General features: G+C 39.8%; 1 protein-coding gene across 1 annotated transcript; it reads right to left on the bottom strand.

Annotated features, from left to right (window-relative positions):
* Nucleotides 1-602: 602 nt before the first annotated feature.
* On the bottom strand, nt 603-17,863 carry tmem91 (transmembrane protein 91). The gene is made up of 5 exons (XM_088300904.1): nt 17,585-17,863; nt 11,815-11,866; nt 9,501-11,509; nt 6,154-6,300; nt 603-3,747 (listed from the first exon to the last, which is right to left on the bottom strand). Exons 3-5 carry the CDS (start codon nt 9,909-9,911, stop codon nt 3,592-3,594), a joined length of 714 nt encoding a protein of 237 aa, XP_088157030.1. The 5' UTR covers nt 9,912-11,509; nt 11,815-11,866; nt 17,585-17,863; the 3' UTR covers nt 603-3,591.
* Nucleotides 17,864-17,975: the final 112 nt, after the last annotated feature.

Genomic DNA, 17,975 nt, shown 5'->3' on the forward strand with positions numbered 1-17,975 from the left:
CTTTGGTCTCCTGGGGGCAGTGTGGTGCACACGTGGAAATGTACTTAAAAAGAGTATGCGAAGAAAGTGGCGAATTTTATAACTGTATGTAACTAGTTTTTCATAGATTAAGTAAAATACATGTCCGTAAGTATTTTTATATTACCTCTCTGTCTGTGTTTATACTACATTTATGTTTGTCGTTCCGTTATTTGAAGGTAAGTAGCCCCTATGATGTTTATGCAAATTTTTGCTAGCCGGATTGAGTGCTAGCATTTTATGTACGTAAAACAATTTATTGTATTTAAATATACATTGTGTGTTGTTCCCCGTAGTAAAGTCCAACTGTGGTGTCATTAAACATCTTAATATACACTCAGGGAAGGCAGAAGACACGTCACACGGTTGCTATAAGCAACAGGATGAATTAAGTTATGTGACAGAATAGTAAAATCATCTTAAAAATAGATATCAATGGATAGAGATTTGAAACGAAGTTAAAATAATACCTGGTTTTTAAGAATCGGTTAAGGATTAAGAATTTTTGCCACTTTTTATATCATGATTCCGCCCAAATTGACATGTCCAGAAATGGTCAATCAATAGGAAATTTGTGACCCACATAAAAAGTGAAATGTTTTATTGATATTACGGAATGATCATAAACAATTGCCATATTCAAAATATAATCTCAGATTTGCATCAGATTTAACAGAAAACAAGAATAAATGTTCATACCGTTAAACTATATTTAACTTTTGTCGAAATCCTCCTGTAAATGTGTGATTTTTGGACGCTGAAATCAAGGAACAATTTGATCGTTATCAGAACCACAGAAAATCTCAACGGAATTGAAATTTTCAAAAATGAGGTGGTTAAAGGTTGTCCTAACAATTTCTGAGTGGACAACTGGAGCACAATTAGAGGAAATAAAACATTAAAAGAGGCAAACTCATTTTCAAAGGGGTGCCGTTATTTATTGGGATTGACCTTTCTTTTCTTCCACTTTGTTTACATTTAACAGAAGAACGTGAGCCGAGAGAGAAAGTCCACATATCGAGAGAAGAAGTGAACGGTCCAGGCAAAGCCGCTCGGGCTCAGAAGACAGTGGAGGAGGATTGTCGGGAGGTTGGAAGCTGACCAGGTATCACAGGTCATCTTTGTGTACTGGCCACGCACAGCTATTATTTATTTATTACGTTTGATAATCATTGGTGCACCCTATGATATAAAAACTACATCTACATAGAAAATGTGGACTTTTCACTTAAAATAGTCACTGGCTTACGTTAATGGCACGCTGAAGCTCAAGCCAAGTCAGGTGAGGGACTCATGCTGGACATCTTTTTGTCTCTCTGTTATTCCTAAAGGAATGGTTGAGCATTCTTTTTTGTTGTTGTTGTTGCAAACTCAGTGGACTTAATGTAACATACATAACTCCCATCTCTTTTGGCACTTGCGTCCATCTCTCATGGTCCTGCTATCTAGTCTCAGACTGCACATCGGAAATCTTAAAATTCAATACAGTAGGTCCTGATGGGCAATAATATTTTTTAACCTGAGCACACGAGTTAGCATCTTGTGAGAAAGTGAAATTGTGTAGCGTGTCTGCATGAGATTACAACTTGTGCTCGTTTGATAGTGTTGGATAAAACCTGAGATCATAGCCTGTTTCACCCCGAGGTCCTGCAAAATGACCAAATCGGAGTCATACCCTGAAGACTCAAGATGGCCAATTATAATCACATATGCTCTATGTATTTTCTTTTTGTTTGTGAATTTATGCTGTGTCAAAATACTTTACTACCACCAAAAATTTGTAAGCAATTTTAAAATTATATATTATATATATTATAATAAAAGATTTTCAACCATAAATATAACCTAAACTATGCTTCCAAAACACTTTAATATTATTCTGAGATCATCATAAATATATGTCTTGATTTTCCATTTGGCATTGGCAACCTGTAAAAAACACAAATTACTACTTTCCTTTTAGCAAGTGCTTTGATGGCCTCTTTTGGCACATTAGTGTTTCCTAGAATGTGCGCACAGATGAATTTGAAAATGGTGGGGGTTCACAGTGCTACTTTCCTATTAAGCAGCACTTTGCGACATGTTAGGACCTCACAGTAAGAGCACATGAACACCAATTTGTGACTAGCGAATTGAACATACGCAGGGATTCACTGTACATGAGATGCTAACTCAAGCGCGCAAAATGCTAGCTCGTGTATGTGAGTTGCAGACAATCAGGAGAAGTCTACTCAACAAACATGTCAATGTAATTGTACATTTTTTTTTCCTGAATTACATTGGTATTCTTTTTAAAAGTATTGCGTGTTCCTCTCCTTCAACCTAAAACTGTTCTCCTATGCAACCCCATGGACCAAAAAAATTAGATATTGTATAACGGACAAAATCCTTATTTGTGCCAACAAATTGAGTGAAATGCGCACACAAAATACAAATTCATGGTCACAAAGTCGGTATAATGTGAGCACAAAATACAAATGACTGCAGTCGTCCCTTGCGATGCAAGTGATTTGAGTCATTGCTGGACAGTTAAGTTAAGGAATGAAAGTTTTTCAGTTAATTAGTTATTTGTGCATGTTATGCCGATTTTGTGGTGACAAATTAGCATGTTGTGCTAATCTTATAATTATATTATGGCAACATCACCCCCAAGGGGCTCCATATTCTTCTCATCACTTATGTTTTCTTTTTTGTTTTGTTTTATTTAAAGAATCGAGTTGTGGCGTGGATTCAGAACTTCACCAGCCCACGGCGAGGTCCACCAGGATCCACTTCTCCGCCCACAGGTCTTTAAAGTTTGCTCGTTCTTACCGTGAGGATGATATCTACAGTGATTCTCTTCTAACTTTGGTACAGCTAATGAGAGTCCAGAGGGCGGTAGGGAGCTGCAGGGTGTAAATCAAGCGCATTTCCACTATGAATAGATAAATGAATAGTTTAAAATTGATCTTGCGCTAAGCCACACCCCCTAAGTGCAGAATGGCCAATCACAGTGCAGAAGAGAGATTTGCCTTTTGAAACATTGTATTAATAAATAGAGAGCTAGCCGGCTAGCTACTATATATCTTCTTTGTTGCACGGTTTGTGTTGGCCTTTCAAGAAATAATATTATTGTCCTCCATCTTGTTTTTTGAATTTTTGAGTTTTGCTGTGATTTGCTAGGATACTAATCACTAAGGCCTGGTACACACAAAAAGATTAGGCTGCACACCGCACACAGTACGATCAAAACTGATATATGCCTGATTTAATTTTTTAAAATGTTAATGTCTGTTATAGATAAAATAGCTCTTCCGATTAAAAAAAAAAAGTCATTGCGCATGTGTACCAGGCCTAAGGCGGGTGTGTCTTAGCGAAAGGCCAGTTTGATTATGGTTGAAGGTAGTGAAGCCGATGCTCTAAAATGTGATTATTTTACAAGTACCTGTTGGCGGCATGTGCACAAGGTCCTTTTTTTTGTTTTGTTTTGTCAGCTCCAGGAGAGCATTCACAGCTTATTTATTTATATATATATATATATGTATATATATATATATATATATATATATATATATATATATATATACAATTTTTTTATGGCGGCTTGGCAGACAGGTAGGAAATGAGGGCGGCAATGGCGCAGATGTAAGTGACGATCCCGAACACGATGGAGAGCACGGAAAGCCACAGGGCCTGGCGGGACGCCGCGTTGGCCCCCTGGAGGTCGCCCTCGGCTGAAGCCTTGTTGGTCTGAAAGAGGGTACAAGATTTTGATTTAGTGATTAGTTTCATTTAAGGCAGTGGTTCTCAAAATGGAGTCGGCTAGCTGTAGTTTGGTAAACTGCAAAATCATTTGCATTACGTTATTTTGTGTTTTTTTTTTTTTTAAAGCACGTATCTACATGTGAGGACAGGCATGTTAATAAAACCAACATACTCAACCAATAACTCAATTTAAAAGTCAGATTATTACAGGAATAAAGTTTTATTTTTTTCCCCCCAAATAATTGTTTATTTTTTAATAATTAATTAAAATTTTGTTTTTTTTGGGGGGGGGCAAATTTAGCGCTCCCAGAGTATAAGGCTCATTATTAAAGTAATTTTAAATATTTTTGAATTTCACTTGTTTAAATTTGACTTTCTTCCCTCGTCATACAATGAGGTTAGTATCGTACAATTGCCGTTCTATTAAGACTTTATCTTGGATAAATACAAATTCTTGTAAAATTACGACTTTTATCTGTCTTTAAGACGCACAAAATGCAACTTTATTCTCATGACAATTATACATTTCAATTTTATTTTTCAGAACTAAGCTACCCTTTTTAAATCTTATTGCATTTTGTAGTGCAAATGGTAGTTAGTTGTAGTTTATTAGGACAATAGTTATAGTTAAATACGATGATATAATCCGAAAAAGATATTTACATACTGATTATAAGAAAGTTTAATATACAACGACAAAGCGTAAGGGTGAGGCTAAGATGAGAGGACTCTTTGGGAAAATGACTCTCCTGTAAGGGCTCCAGAATCCAAAAAGCTCTCAATCTCCTCTCTTTAAGGATCTGATCAAATGACAGCACAGCAATTTGGATGAAACTGACGCTAACGAATTATTCAGTTTGAGGTTTTTCTGTGAATCCGTGCCAGCGTTTGTGGCTCACTCATCACTTCATCACTCCCTCGCCAGTCCTTTAACCCAGCCGATTAAAGGTGTGAATTCCCCCCCTGGTTGCAGTTCTGTGTGAACAGCACGCATGAAATCTCTGCTTCTGAGCTCGTATCGCCTCTTTCAAAAGTGAAATTCTGCAAAATTGGCACATCAGAATCATACGAGAAAATTTATTTTCCTTGCTTGAACCACGCAAATTGGTAGATTGCCACGATGATGCCGCAATCAGTCTTAATGTAACATTTTTGAAATTATGTTCAACTTTTTGGGGATAATATTTTATGGAATAGTTAGAGCTGAAAATATTCACTTCTGTGCCAAACACGGAATATGTGCTGAACATTTTACTGTGCCGTTGAGGCTCTTTTGCCGCATGTTTTTCTTTGACTCTGACCGCCCTCGCCTTCCTTTTCTGTCTCCGCTTGACACTATTGGCGCTCTGTCACCTTGCGGCTCCTTGTTATGACTCTAATTAAACCTTAATGAAAGTCATTGATTCCATAGGACGGCCTTTGCTACCGGCTGCCAGTTTGCTTTGCAGAAGCATTAATTCGACTTATACTTGTCTCGGTCCACGAGACCAGGTGTTCTCCAGCTTTTTAACCCCCTTTACATTTTCCAAAAGGTCTTCATTTATTCCCAACATCAATCATAACTATTAACTATTACTATTAATCATAACTCATTCAGCTTCAGTCTCTGCGGGGAGATGCTCATGAATGAGTTTTTCTTGTTTTAAGAATACCCAAAGTTATTTCAAGACCGCAGTCTCATTTTCTTGTTGGACTTTGATATCTTTTCTACTCCAAAGGACTTAAGAAATGTTGATATACAGCGTGGCGTCCTTGCCCAAGGGGAACTCGGCAGTTTTCCCGAATCAATAATCTTTACAAGAACAGGCATTAAAGGTGGACTTTCAAAATATACAACTTTATTTGTGCAAGGTTGTGCCTTTTTTATTCTTGAAAAAGATGCCTTAAACTATCAAAAAAAAAAATTTGGGCAAAATACTACTTTGTGAGGATTTCAGATTTATGTGAGGATATTTCACAGTTTTTAATTGGTCCAAAGCGAATGTTTCTTTTACTAGTGCGCCAGTCTACATTTTTGGGTATGCACAAATTCAACGACATCATTTATTGCTGACAACCAAGATATGGCTCGCTCACCCCCGGCGACCACAGTTTGAGAACCACTGCTCTAGATACTGAAACAAACCGGTCCTGAAAAATCTTTGATTTTGACATTTAATCCCTTCTTCCCTTACATTTGTTTTACATCTTAAAATTGCGCTTACAGTCTGTGTGCCGTTTTGATCCTTTGTGGTTAACTTAATCCCACAAATCTATGTAAGCCCTGCACTTGTGTTGCACTTAAAACAGTGAAGCTGGTGTTAGTCCATTGCTGCCAACTGAAGTGCCAGGTTACATCTCGTCAGCTTGGCACAAACGTGTGTGTGCTGTTGTGCGTGTGTTTGTGTTTACCTTCTGCGAGAGGTAGAAGGCGGCAATGCCCAGGGGCCAGAAGCAGCAGAGCATGGAGAAAAAGGCGAGGCCCAGGTAGTCCTGTGGGATCATCAGGGGGAAGTTGCTCTCGCTGTCACTATCGCTGAAGTCTTCCATGGACGAGTCCTGAGTGGACACAGGCGAGAGGTCAGAAAGGACGCTTTTCTACATGCGCGGTATTGGTCAGTTGACAGGATTTGGGCCTTTTGAATTCTGGTGTTTGTGTTTGTTTGTTTGTTTATTTATTTAATTATTTATTTTTAATTTATTTATTTATTTATTTATGTATTTATTTTTAATTAATTAATTAATTAATTTATTCATTTATTTTTAATTAATTAATTAATTAATTTATTTATTTATTTATTTGTTTATTTATTTTTATTTTTATTTTTTAGATTGTGGACCACTCAAAACACTAATTTAGGATGTCAGAGGCCCAAAAAGTGGTAACTCTCATTTTTGTTTTTATTTTTTCGGGGAGGTTATATCAACACAGATGGGTGTCAATAATAGGGAAACTTGTGATAATAACCATATATGAATCATGAGGGGGCTCAGTATCATGTGAGCAATACAAATATCAATTCAATCCAGGCAATTTATTTGACCAAGTAGATGTTCTAGATGCACAAATTGTATGGAATCAAAAGCATAACTTCTGTTGATGTGGAAATAACCAGGGAAGTCATTTACATGTTTAGTGAAATTAAAGATACAAACATTTGTTGAAGAATTAAATAAACATGGCATTTCAGGAGCTTATTTTATTTTGGCTATTACATTCCACTGGCGTAAATGGGAATGAATGTCATATCCAACAAAACATGCCATTTCAATAGTATTCAGCGTTAATCCCGTGTGACTGATGTTATTTCTGCTCTAAAAGAAGCCGCAGAACCAAAAAAAAGCCTCGTCTGTGTTTATGTCTTGCAGCGGCGAAACTTCGCTGGTGCCATGTGACTTAATGAGGTCATGTGACTGAATGAGGTTAGCCCGAACGAGCTCTGACAAGTCGCCCGTGATTCACGCGTCATCTGCGAGCGAAGGTTTATTCAATGTGACTTCCTGTATGTCTCGATTTATTTGGATGAATGCGCGCATGCACGTGATGCAGCTGCTGCTTCAATGCCGGCTGTAATATTAAGACACCTGTGTACCATTTGAAGCGAGGCGCACACACACACCGATTTTTAACATTTTCAGCCATTTATGCTAAGTTCGCTCAAGTCACTTCACAACAAGCAGTACAATAAGTGAACAATTCCTCAAAAAGAGCGCCTCACAGTTGAAATTTACTGTCAAGCTAAACATAAAACAGAGATTTAACCTAAAAAAAAAAAGTTCACAGAGTACTAACTTACTTAGGACTACCGAACAATGCAAAAAACAAAATCTAGTCATCTAATCATTATTTGCAGTCATAGTGCGACTAACCAGACTTGTTATTCCAGAGTAAATATTAATTTGAGATGGCTTTAAGTGTCTCAAAATGTATTTTTGACGCAGATTTAAAAAAATGTCTTTCCTTTTTTTTTCAGCCCATCGTGTATTTGAGATATTTTCATTTTTTTTGTTTTAAAGTTTGACCTATAAAAGCTCGCGCGATTTTACCATGCGTTGTTATTTATAGCTATGACGCTTCAGAAAAAAATTTCAACCTAACCTAACCCATATTAATACTGTAAATACACTATATTACTATATGACCTATTACATAGTTATAATATTGTTATAAAGGAATATAATATTGTTGTAAAATTAATATTGTCATTATGAACACCTGATGTGCTAGAGAAAAAAAATAACGTCACATCCAGAATCAGTGCAAAAAAAATAATAATTGAAAAGTTACTTGCATCTCGAATTAAATATTTTTTGACCAGGGTAGTCATTGGTTAATAAATAGTCATCATGCTGAAATGAGTACCTCTTTTCGAATTGTGTCATCAAGATAATGGAGCTGTATGGGAAAATTGCATCTTCACAAAATAATAGCGCTCATGTTTAAAGTATAAATAATGCGATTTTGTGCTTGGGTTGTTCCTGCCCACTTTAATTCCTCAGTGTCCGCCATTTTCTTTTGCAAAACGTTTTGGGCTTCGTAGAGTGCGACGAAGGAGAAGAAGATGCCGTGTTGCCTTTGAGGTCACGGCGAGGTTTCCTTCCCGCCAGCCCGCACTTTTTGCATGACTGCACCGCCGCCAGAATTCCGAATGAGCTTTTTGTCTGTCCTTGAGGAGCAAAAACTGTTTTGACAAAGAGGCAGCGCATGTAAAACCAAATGTAAAATAGCCTATTATGGGATACTGATTGAACTTTTTGCGTTCATTCCTTTTCTCTTATTTACTGCATGTTCCTCGTGACCACGTCGTTGCCCGTTGGAACAGAGCTGTCATTCTACAATGGTTACCTGCGCCAAGCTTCATGCAATGTGACTCCTTGACAGCTTTGCCTTGCCGCTGTCCCCAAAATACTTTGCTCGCTCGCGTCTATTAATAAGTCGAGAGACGCTTGTGCTTATAATGCAGTTATCTTCCTCACAGCAACAGCAGCAGCAGCACCCATTTAAATGATGTGATTAAATATTGCTTAGTCTCTCCAACTCACAATTTCCTAACTCTAAGTAGTATTAGATCTTGTCTGCCTTATAATGCTACATTCGAGGCTGATGGAATGGCGGGAATATTGCACTTCAAAGGGGTCGTGTTGTGGTTAAATTAACTTTTTGTTTGGTGTGTGCATTCACGTGAAATATTACCAAGGACCTACTCATAATTCCAACGCCACCTCGTGTACCCCTGAATGCCATAAGAATTAGTATGTTGCCTATTTTCGAGAAGAAAAAAAACTTTGCACCCCATCCGAAATGTAAAGTTCTGGTTGTCAAGGACATAGTGGCTCGAGGATTTCTGCATTTGGTGGACAAACTAAAAGTAGTGTTTCACATGGTTGGTAGATATTGACTGGGATTTCCATGGCTGCAAACGTATTGTGGTGATGTTAAGTTGTAAAAGGAAAGGTCATGAGGTGCCACGGTGGGTCTTGAACTGGATACCATTGCTGTAATAATCTTTTATTCTAAATGATTTTACGACGCTCTGGGATCCATCAAATCATCCTCTTGTTTCTGTTATTCATATCAGAGCCTTCAATTGAGAGTAGTAGTTGTCTTATCGTGTTTGATTTTATTGGGAATTATTTTGCAGATCCCAAATCTATTGTCCAGGGATCCTAGTTTGAGAACCACTGCTTTAATATTTCATGCAATCTCGGCAAGTGAAAGCAGACAAAAAATGAAGTTTTGAGGCAAGGCGCCGACTTACATCCGAGTCGGGTAGCAGGTCGTCTTCATCGTCCATACTGTAGGAGGCGCTGTGGAAGTCGCCATGCGCCTCGGCCAGCAGCTTCCGCTCCAGCGTGGATCCGGGCCCGATGTCCACAAAGGTGGTCTCCAGGTAGTCTTTGCTGAGCAGCGAGTCGCCGTGGCTCCAAATGGGCGCAGCCGGGTAGAAGGACTCGAACGTGCGGGGCAAGGAACACGGGTCCAGAAGCTGATGTGGCTGCTGGACATCCGGAGGGTGTCCGCAGTAGCCCCTCCATGCGAGAGGAGGGTAGGCCATATCCTCCTCGCACTTGACCAGCATTCCCTTGAAGACTCCCCCGGGAGCCGATCCCGATGGCGGATGCGGGCTTTCTCCCAGTAGAGGGTGCTCCAGCTCGTCGCGGTTCTCCATCGCTGGCTTTGACTGGCATCCACGCCTAAAATGTTATCTACAGAATCGGAGTGGCTCCCCGAGGAGGGCACAATGGGATTAGATGCTTTGCCGGCTGCTAGTATTTCAGCGATAATCCATCTTTAATCCAATTCTATGATTTCTCTCTTGGTGAAAGCTCAGCTGCCTTGGATGACAACACGCGTTATATCCGTTGTCCCCTGCAGGTTCTGGCTCAAGAACTCCAAAGCCTCTGGTCTACAAGTGTTTTGCTTTTCCAGTCTAATTTTTGATGATGGACAACCAATGATAAAGTCTTTTAGGAAATCCTGGAACAGAATACGATGTTTTGATGAAGCGGTAGAAAAGAAGCTCTAGGTGGAATTGAGAGTTGAGAAGCAGAACAGATGAGACTCTGAGCTGTCTTGATTTAGATGCTCAGTTTTTTGTCTGTCTCTGTCCCTTGAGACTGACTGGCGACCAATGCAGGGTGAAGAATTATCACATGTGTCCTTTGTATCAAGGATTGCAAAAAAAAAAGTTCTGGTGTGGAAATAGTTTGTGGAATGATCACAAACTAATGTAAAAGACTCCGAACTTGTTGTGATTTCCAGGTGTCTGTCTCCGTGTGCCCTGTGGTTGACCGGTTGCCAATCCAGGGTGTGGGATTATCATATCAATACTTCCCATCCAGGGTTAGAAAAAAAAAAAAATCTGTGTGGAAACAACAGTTGAGGATTTCCGTTTCTGTTTTTTGGGTGGTAATGAAAGTTGAGGACTGATCGTAAAGTAGCAAATAACTTTGAGCTCAATTTTGAGGTCCAGGTTTGTTCTCTGGCTCTGTCGTCTGATGACCAATCCAAGGTTCAAGACAGTCACATCGAACCTTTCCGGGATGGATCAGAAAAAAATTCAGTGTCGGAATGATCGTTGAGGAATGGCTTTCAATGAATGGATTAGATTCGAGAGGAGATTTAAAGTTTTACGTTTAAATCTCTATAAACCCTGTGATGGACTAATGACCAGAATCACAATTTTACTGTCCTTAGTTCTAAAAAATAAGTGTGTAGGAATGATTGTCATTTAACGGATAAGCGTCTATGATTTTCGAGGTGCAGCTTCGTCGTCTTGTGTCCGTCCTTTGATTAACCTGCGGCCAAATCAGGTTTTGATATCCCGTTGGCCCAAATTCAGCTGGGATAGACTTCCTGCTTTCCGACCACACGAAGCAGAATAAGTGGAAGAAAATGGATGGCTTGATGATGCGTTTCAGATGACTGCACCGATAACTGGTGCGTGTTGATTATGCCCGAGCATCAGTCAAACTCGTGGCGCCATGGGCGGATTGGGGCCATATTGGAGGGCAGTTAATCTGTAAAAGCAAGCAGGCTCCAGAAATAGAATCCTACGGTACACGTCGGCAGGTCAACCGGCCCGCCGGTCTATGGCGTCCATCGCTGCATCGCATCATCATGAAGAAATCAAAGAGCCTTTGTGTTGATTTACGGCACGGCAGCTTTGCTTTCCACGACGTGTATTTTTAATGAAGTCCGTCCAACTTCACAAGGTTTAAGTCGTGACGAACGAGGAGCGCTGGGCTGCCACGAGGAAGCGGAGGTCTATTAAAGAGAAGCAACAAAGACATTTCAGCGTCAATGTTCCCTTGATCAAGAAACGATCGAGCCTGTAGAACTATCATTTCCTTTTTTTTTTTTTTTCTTTTTTTGTTTAAAGTCAATCTATTTGAAGACTGCTGAGTGAATTGTAAAAACCCTCAAAATCCCAAAGAGGAACTTTTAATTCAATTCTGGAGCAGAGCAGATGTGTTCTACATAAACGTTACATAAAGTGGACCTTTGGGTAAAACAAGACTCGCTCAGAGTTTAGAAAGTTAGTTTTTGGATCAATAGACTGCAACACTTACTTAGTTCAGCTTGATGTGTTCCGGACGTTCTCAAATAAGATCAGGAAGGGCTCTGCGGAGACACACGAGAAGGAGTTATCGTTATATAAAACAATATTTGAGACCTTCAGCACAAGTCAGATCGACTTTAAAATATGACAGCTTGTTTTGCTGCTGGATTTGAAATCAGTGGCGGGTTGTGCATTTCACACCTTGGCCTTTCGTGAACTTCTACTTTGTCCTACTTGAATAAATCCCCCTCATAATCGCATCATTTATGACACCACGGCTGGACAAATTATATGCATAAACACACTTAGATAGTACTAAGTGAGTATTGGACGACGTAGCTTCTCTTGAAAGGTCCGTCTTGAAAATGGCCTTGCAAGTGTATCTGCAATTAAATTCCCTCCTTTGACAATTTGTTTAAAAAAAAGCAAGAATATATTTTAGATTTTTCAACGGCCGCTAGTTACGACTTTCGGGTGTGTTCCCCCCTCACGAGTGAGTATCCAATCACAAAACGCGTTCAGCACCTTCAGCATAAGGCCAGCGAGAAGGCTCACTGCAACCAACTTGTGATCTGATTGGCTATCGCAACTATCTATCAAATCTGAAAGCTCATTGGCTTTGACAGAAGAGATGCCCGCACAATTGCATCTGAAGGCCTCGCGCTATTGGTATTGTGAAACCTGCCTAGCAACATGAGCTAGCGGAATTCTGATTGGATAAAAACGCTCACCTAAAAGTAAAACACGACAATATAATATGACATCAATGTGAAGACTATGATCATTTTTTCTTAATCATGTTAGCCCAGCAGAGGCCTTGACAGCCCGCCACTGTTTAAAATATGATACACCAGAATAGAAGCTGAATGGCGTACTTGAATTAAATGCATTGTCATGTAGCAAACATACCAGATAAATAATGAACATACGATTGCCAAATGGCTGATAAAGGAGTCATAGATACACGGTGAGGCCTATCGGACATCAGATGTATTTGTGATTGATTGATGACGAATGCACGATACATGCATAACGATACCTCATGGTTACATGGCAAAATTATTAGACAGAATACATACAAGATGATACCCGATCTCATGGGATACCAACATCTACTATAGTTGCATAGCAGCAAGAAGACATGATTCTCTCGTGTCATGGGGAAGATGCTGCAGTGTTGGGCTGAAGCATGAAGGCAATCAATAGCACATTAGCGGAGCATTTCATTCCACTCGGGAGAGGAAGAAGAACCTGTGATTGCATCATCAAGCATCTTTCACTCTTCTTGTACTTCACTTGCACTCATTGGATCCATGCTTCCTGTTCTCCCATCCACACACACACGCACACACACGCACCCCCCCCCCACACACGCAGCTACCGCATCTTCATTCCAGTAGCTATGCACTCAGCTTATTACGCCCACCCGCCTCCTCCTCGTCCTCATCCTCCTGTTCGCATTCTGCAACGCTAATAAAACGGCTACAAGGGAGGCGACAAGGACGCTGCCACAAATCACAAACACCGTGTAACAAGAGCAGCGTCGTTCCCCCCTGTGACTCACCTCCGTTGTTTTATTCAATCAGGACAATGCGTCTTTTAACGACCAGACCTGAATGATACAGAATATTGATATCTATATTTATTGTATTGTCATCTCACAGTGTGCAGTACAGATACACCACAAGTCTCCACAGATCGATTGATGCCGTAAATAACACATCACCAGTGATTTTATTCCAAGATATTGGTTAGCGAAAAAGCAATGTCCTGGAGCAGTTGGATGGAGTGTTTTGGTAACCTCACTTCATCAGAGAAAATAAATACATTTAATTTTAAATGAAAGTGATCAAAAGCATTACAAAAACATATGGCTTTGAAAAACCACTGTATTTAGAAAATAAAACATTAACAAGGTTTAGTTATTTCATTTTTTTCAAGTTCGGCGGGCCGGATTAAAACATTTAACGGGCCGCATGTGGCCCCCGGGCTGCAGTTTGCCCACACCTGGTATAGATACTACTTGATACATACCTATGATACACGTTAAACTTACTTTGTGATGTTTTACTGTTACAGAAATTCTTTGGGGTGGCTACTTGAGATTACAGGATTGCTCAGGTGTCTTCAATGGGTAAGTCATTTTTCTTTACTTACTTTTCTTTATTATAGTTTTATTTTTGATAATTACATTAAGAGATCTCAAACTTTTTGAGCCCAAGGAGAATATTTTCCAAGGATGCCCTGCCAATTAAGCTAACATGTGTACCCCTAAATCACATAGGAATTAGAACAAAAAAAAAAACATTTTTACACAGCCCCAAGCTACAACGTTCCAGTTTGAGAATCACTGATTTAAAACATCACTGGTAAAGTTAATAAAACTTTTATGAGGGCAAAAAGATGATTATTATTTCCGATGGGATGACACGTATACAAAGGACCCAGCACGCGAGCCTATCAGCGAGGCAAACCTTGAGGTAGAATGGGAAAAGGAAGCGAAACTGCTGTTGCTGTTGCTGACTTTGTCGGATTTTCAGCCACTCTGCAGTCTCACACGATGCGTTTCAGCACACGCGCACAATGCACAGCGCTGGAGGTAATTGCTCGACCAGTCCAGCTCGTGCACAAACGAGCAGCCAGGGACGGGATGCGGGAAATCACAGTCGCTAATGAAAACACATGTATGCGTCCCCCCCGGCCAATCGGAGCCGAGCGGCCTTCCTCTGAGACACACCCCGGGGGGGGATCACTGGATCTTAAACGGAGGCATTGATTTTATCTCTGTGATAAAGATGAGGCTGGATGAGTTTAAAAAAAGAAAGGAAAAAAATTTTTTTTTAACCGACTTTGCACACCGTTTTCTTGCCATCCACTTGCTGTTCCTATGAAAACGCATTCAGCTGGCTGCATGTGAAGTGAAGAGCAGATTATTTATTTGACACTCTGTGATGACATACTGAACTCTTAAAACTGCTTGGTTAAAAGCAGAATTGGGCCCGTCACACCGTCATTTGAAGCCCACCAAATCTGTCATCGTCAGTCCGTCAATCCGTCAACGTAAAATTACATTTCGTCATCACTATTTTAGGACTGTCAGCGATGAGCGGAGGTGCCAAATGTTTTGAAATCACTGGGTAAACGCTAATTTGTTACGCCAGTCACATATCGAGATTGTTCCGAATATTTAAAAAAATATCAGCTTCAGCTCTTCAGCCGGCCCAAATGCAATTTTCAATCTGCTGGTTCAAAAGAATTAACTCAGCCCTTAAAAGTCACACTATCTGATCAAATTCCAGTGAGTGGGTTAAAAAAACAACCTAGCATTTTTTGTATTTCTTGCGATAATATTTGTATGTATATGCTCCCTCATTCAGTTTGAGTGTGCTCACAACTTTATAAAGGTATAAATGTAACAGGTACTTACTGACATCCATATCTTATGTGTATGTATGCGCTCCCTCCTTCAGCAGCATATACCGCCGAATTCCCAACCCTACTTCTGTGTCGTACTATCTACCACGTCAAATTTTAACATATGGTTAATAAACATTTATTTACATCCTTATCTTTGTATGTGTACGTATGCGCTCCCTCCGTCCAATTTTGGGACACACACATCACAACGGCCATCTCTTCTTCTGAGTCTTACAAGGATGAAACCAGGAAATATGATTAATAGACATTTATTTACATCCGTGTCTTGGTATGTGTCCGTGTGTGCGTATGCGCTCCCTCCACCAGCTTGACAGCACACACAGCAGCCCAAGCTGTATGATTAATGGACATTTATTCCGTCATCAGTTTGGCAGTGCTATGCAAGCGTAGTAGTGTTGCCGCGGATTAAATGCCCGCATGTCCCTGTTCAAGTTTACGTATGTATGTGCTCCTTCCATCAGCAGCGTGCTCATGATTAAATGTTCTGCTGTCGTGCAATACCCTTCAGAGAGATTTACCTGGCAAAGGTTTGTGCTCTCCACATATTGTAAAGAGCGGGCTTCATATGCCGTCTGTTTTTTTTTTTGTTTTTTTACTCATTTTGCTAGCTTGTAGGTTTAATGTTACCGTAATGTGAAAGAGATAATTTACATTTTGACATCGTAGACGGATGTAATGGAGAGAATCCGGTCACTTTGTACTGTAATTTGTTTTTTTTTCTTTCATCTGTGCGGACCGGTACTACGCCGCGACCCGCTGTTTGGGGACCACTGAGTACAATCCAACATATGAGTACAGTTTTCCCCCTTTATTGTATTTGAGTGCAGGGTTAATTTTCATAGTGTGCATCAAGATAGTAGCTTACAATAAAATTAGTCTTTTCTTTTGCCCATTTTTTTATGGACAAAAAGACTCGTACTGTATTTGATTCATTATGGTGGTACCTGGTGAATTTATTTGTATATTTTTTGTGGTAGTCCTTGTAAGCAGTTTAAGAACCTCTGTTCAACACACACACACACACACACACACCCACGCACACACACACAGACCTAAAATCCCAAAATATGGCTGCGTGCAATGAAGTGTGTTGGACACAGTGTTCTGAGTGGAGCACAATGGTGAGTGGCTGTCGTCGGTGCACGCCCACTTGTGTGTGTGCAAATGATGTGTCGCTGCCTCCTGCAGCTGTTTTTCAACCCCGTTTGCATTCATCATGAATTCTGCTTCCGAACGTGCGCATGTTTTAATTGTGAGGGTTATGTCACTTGGTGCACATTCAAGTACACGTCGAGCACAACATAGAAAATGCTCGGCATTTTCAGAAGTGTGTGTGTGTATTGTTTCGGGTGAGACTGACAGGAACAAAATAAGGTTGACACGTCCTGTTGACTGCCTTTTTGTTGTTGTTACAACATGACTGGAATATACGCATCCTATGTGTTTTACTGTATTTTCCCAATGGGACCGCTACATCTTAATCAATACAAGTTATTAGTGCATTTTTCTTTGAGGCACCAGTGTGTGTCAAGCAAGGGGGGGATTTCCAATTTCCTCACTCAGTTCATGGTAATGATAATGATCTTGCATTTGCAAACTCATCATTATTTTAGTTGTGCGCACAATTCGCCGTGCAGCATGACGCATGTGACATGACCCTTCTCAACTCAACTTTATTTTCTTGATGAAATCGGAGGACATAAAAAAATATATTTTTTTAGTGTGGTGGTCATGCCGAAATGATTTCAGTCAACATTTTTTATTTCTTTTTAATCGTGCATTTTACCACAAAATTAAAATTATTTTTTGCTCCTTTATTTTGAATTGTTCATATATATTTTTTTAATACTTTTTATTCAAATTAAATATCCTCCTATGTGCTCAAAGGTTTCCTTTAATCAACAATACATGGGTGGGTGCACATATGTATTATTATTATTATTATTATTATTATATTGTTATTATATTATTATTATTATTATTATTATTATTATTAGTTGTAATAATAGTATGTTCCGTATACATCTTTAAGCCACCTTATATGAGTCCGTTATTGTACATTTTTTATACATGTATACAATATTATCATTATCATCATATGTCATGTCATTAGTATCATATGTATGTACTGTATATAAGTATGCATGTGTACGTGAGTCTTTTCCTATAATGTATTATGATGCACAGTAAATAAAAAATAAGTCTATGTAAAAAAAAAAAATGAGAACAGAGAAATAATAGTCATCAAAAAGAGAAACGCAAAAAGATCATCAAATCGATTCATGTGACTATTGTGAGACAGCATGTGGCGAATGAATAATCTTGTCATATTGTTGCCTCACCTTCAGGTTTGGCACGTCACGTCGGCTTCTGCGTCCTCTCGATGAATCGTCAGCCTGGGAAGGAGACAATCGCCAAATGGTCCTGCATTGTTTTGCATCCACGCTGGCGCGCACGGTAGGACATCAGTGCTGCATCGGACTCCCTTCCCCCCCGCGCGTCGTCTCCTCTCCCGTCATCCTCCTCCTCCTCCTTCTGGTCTCCTCCTGGCTTCTCCTCAGTGGAGGGAGCATGGTGTTTTCTCTCTCCTGACTCCCCAACTTCCCTATGACTCTCTCTCACTCTCTCTCTTTCAATGTCTCTCAATATCGCTCGGTTTCCACATACTGCAGCTCTCCTCCTCCGCTTTGCAGCTACATGACTACTGGGTCCTAAAACCTGGTCCTTTAAATG

Source organism: Idiotropiscis lumnitzeri, chromosome 7, assembly GCF_059441095.1.
Source record: "Idiotropiscis lumnitzeri isolate Australia: NSW breed Sydney's pygmy pipehorse chromosome 7, RoL_Ilum_1.0, whole genome shotgun sequence".
In the NCBI taxonomy this organism is placed as follows: Eukaryota; Metazoa; Chordata; class Actinopteri; order Syngnathiformes; family Syngnathidae; genus Idiotropiscis; species Idiotropiscis lumnitzeri.

Bases quoted from the DNA above. Each gene is read 5' to 3' on its own strand.
- tmem91 (XM_088300904.1), bottom strand. From the start codon at position 9,911: ATGGAGAACCGCGACGAGCTGGAGCACCCTCTACTGGGAGAAAGCCCG. The intron at 6,301-9,500 runs GTAAGTCGGCGC...GTGTCCACTCAG, and splicing joins ACCTGCTACCCGACTCGGAT to GACTCGTCCATGGAAGACTT. The intron at 3,748-6,153 runs GTAAACACAAAC...ACCCTCTTTCAG, and splicing joins CCTTCTACCTCTCGCAGAAG to ACCAACAAGGCTTCAGCCGA.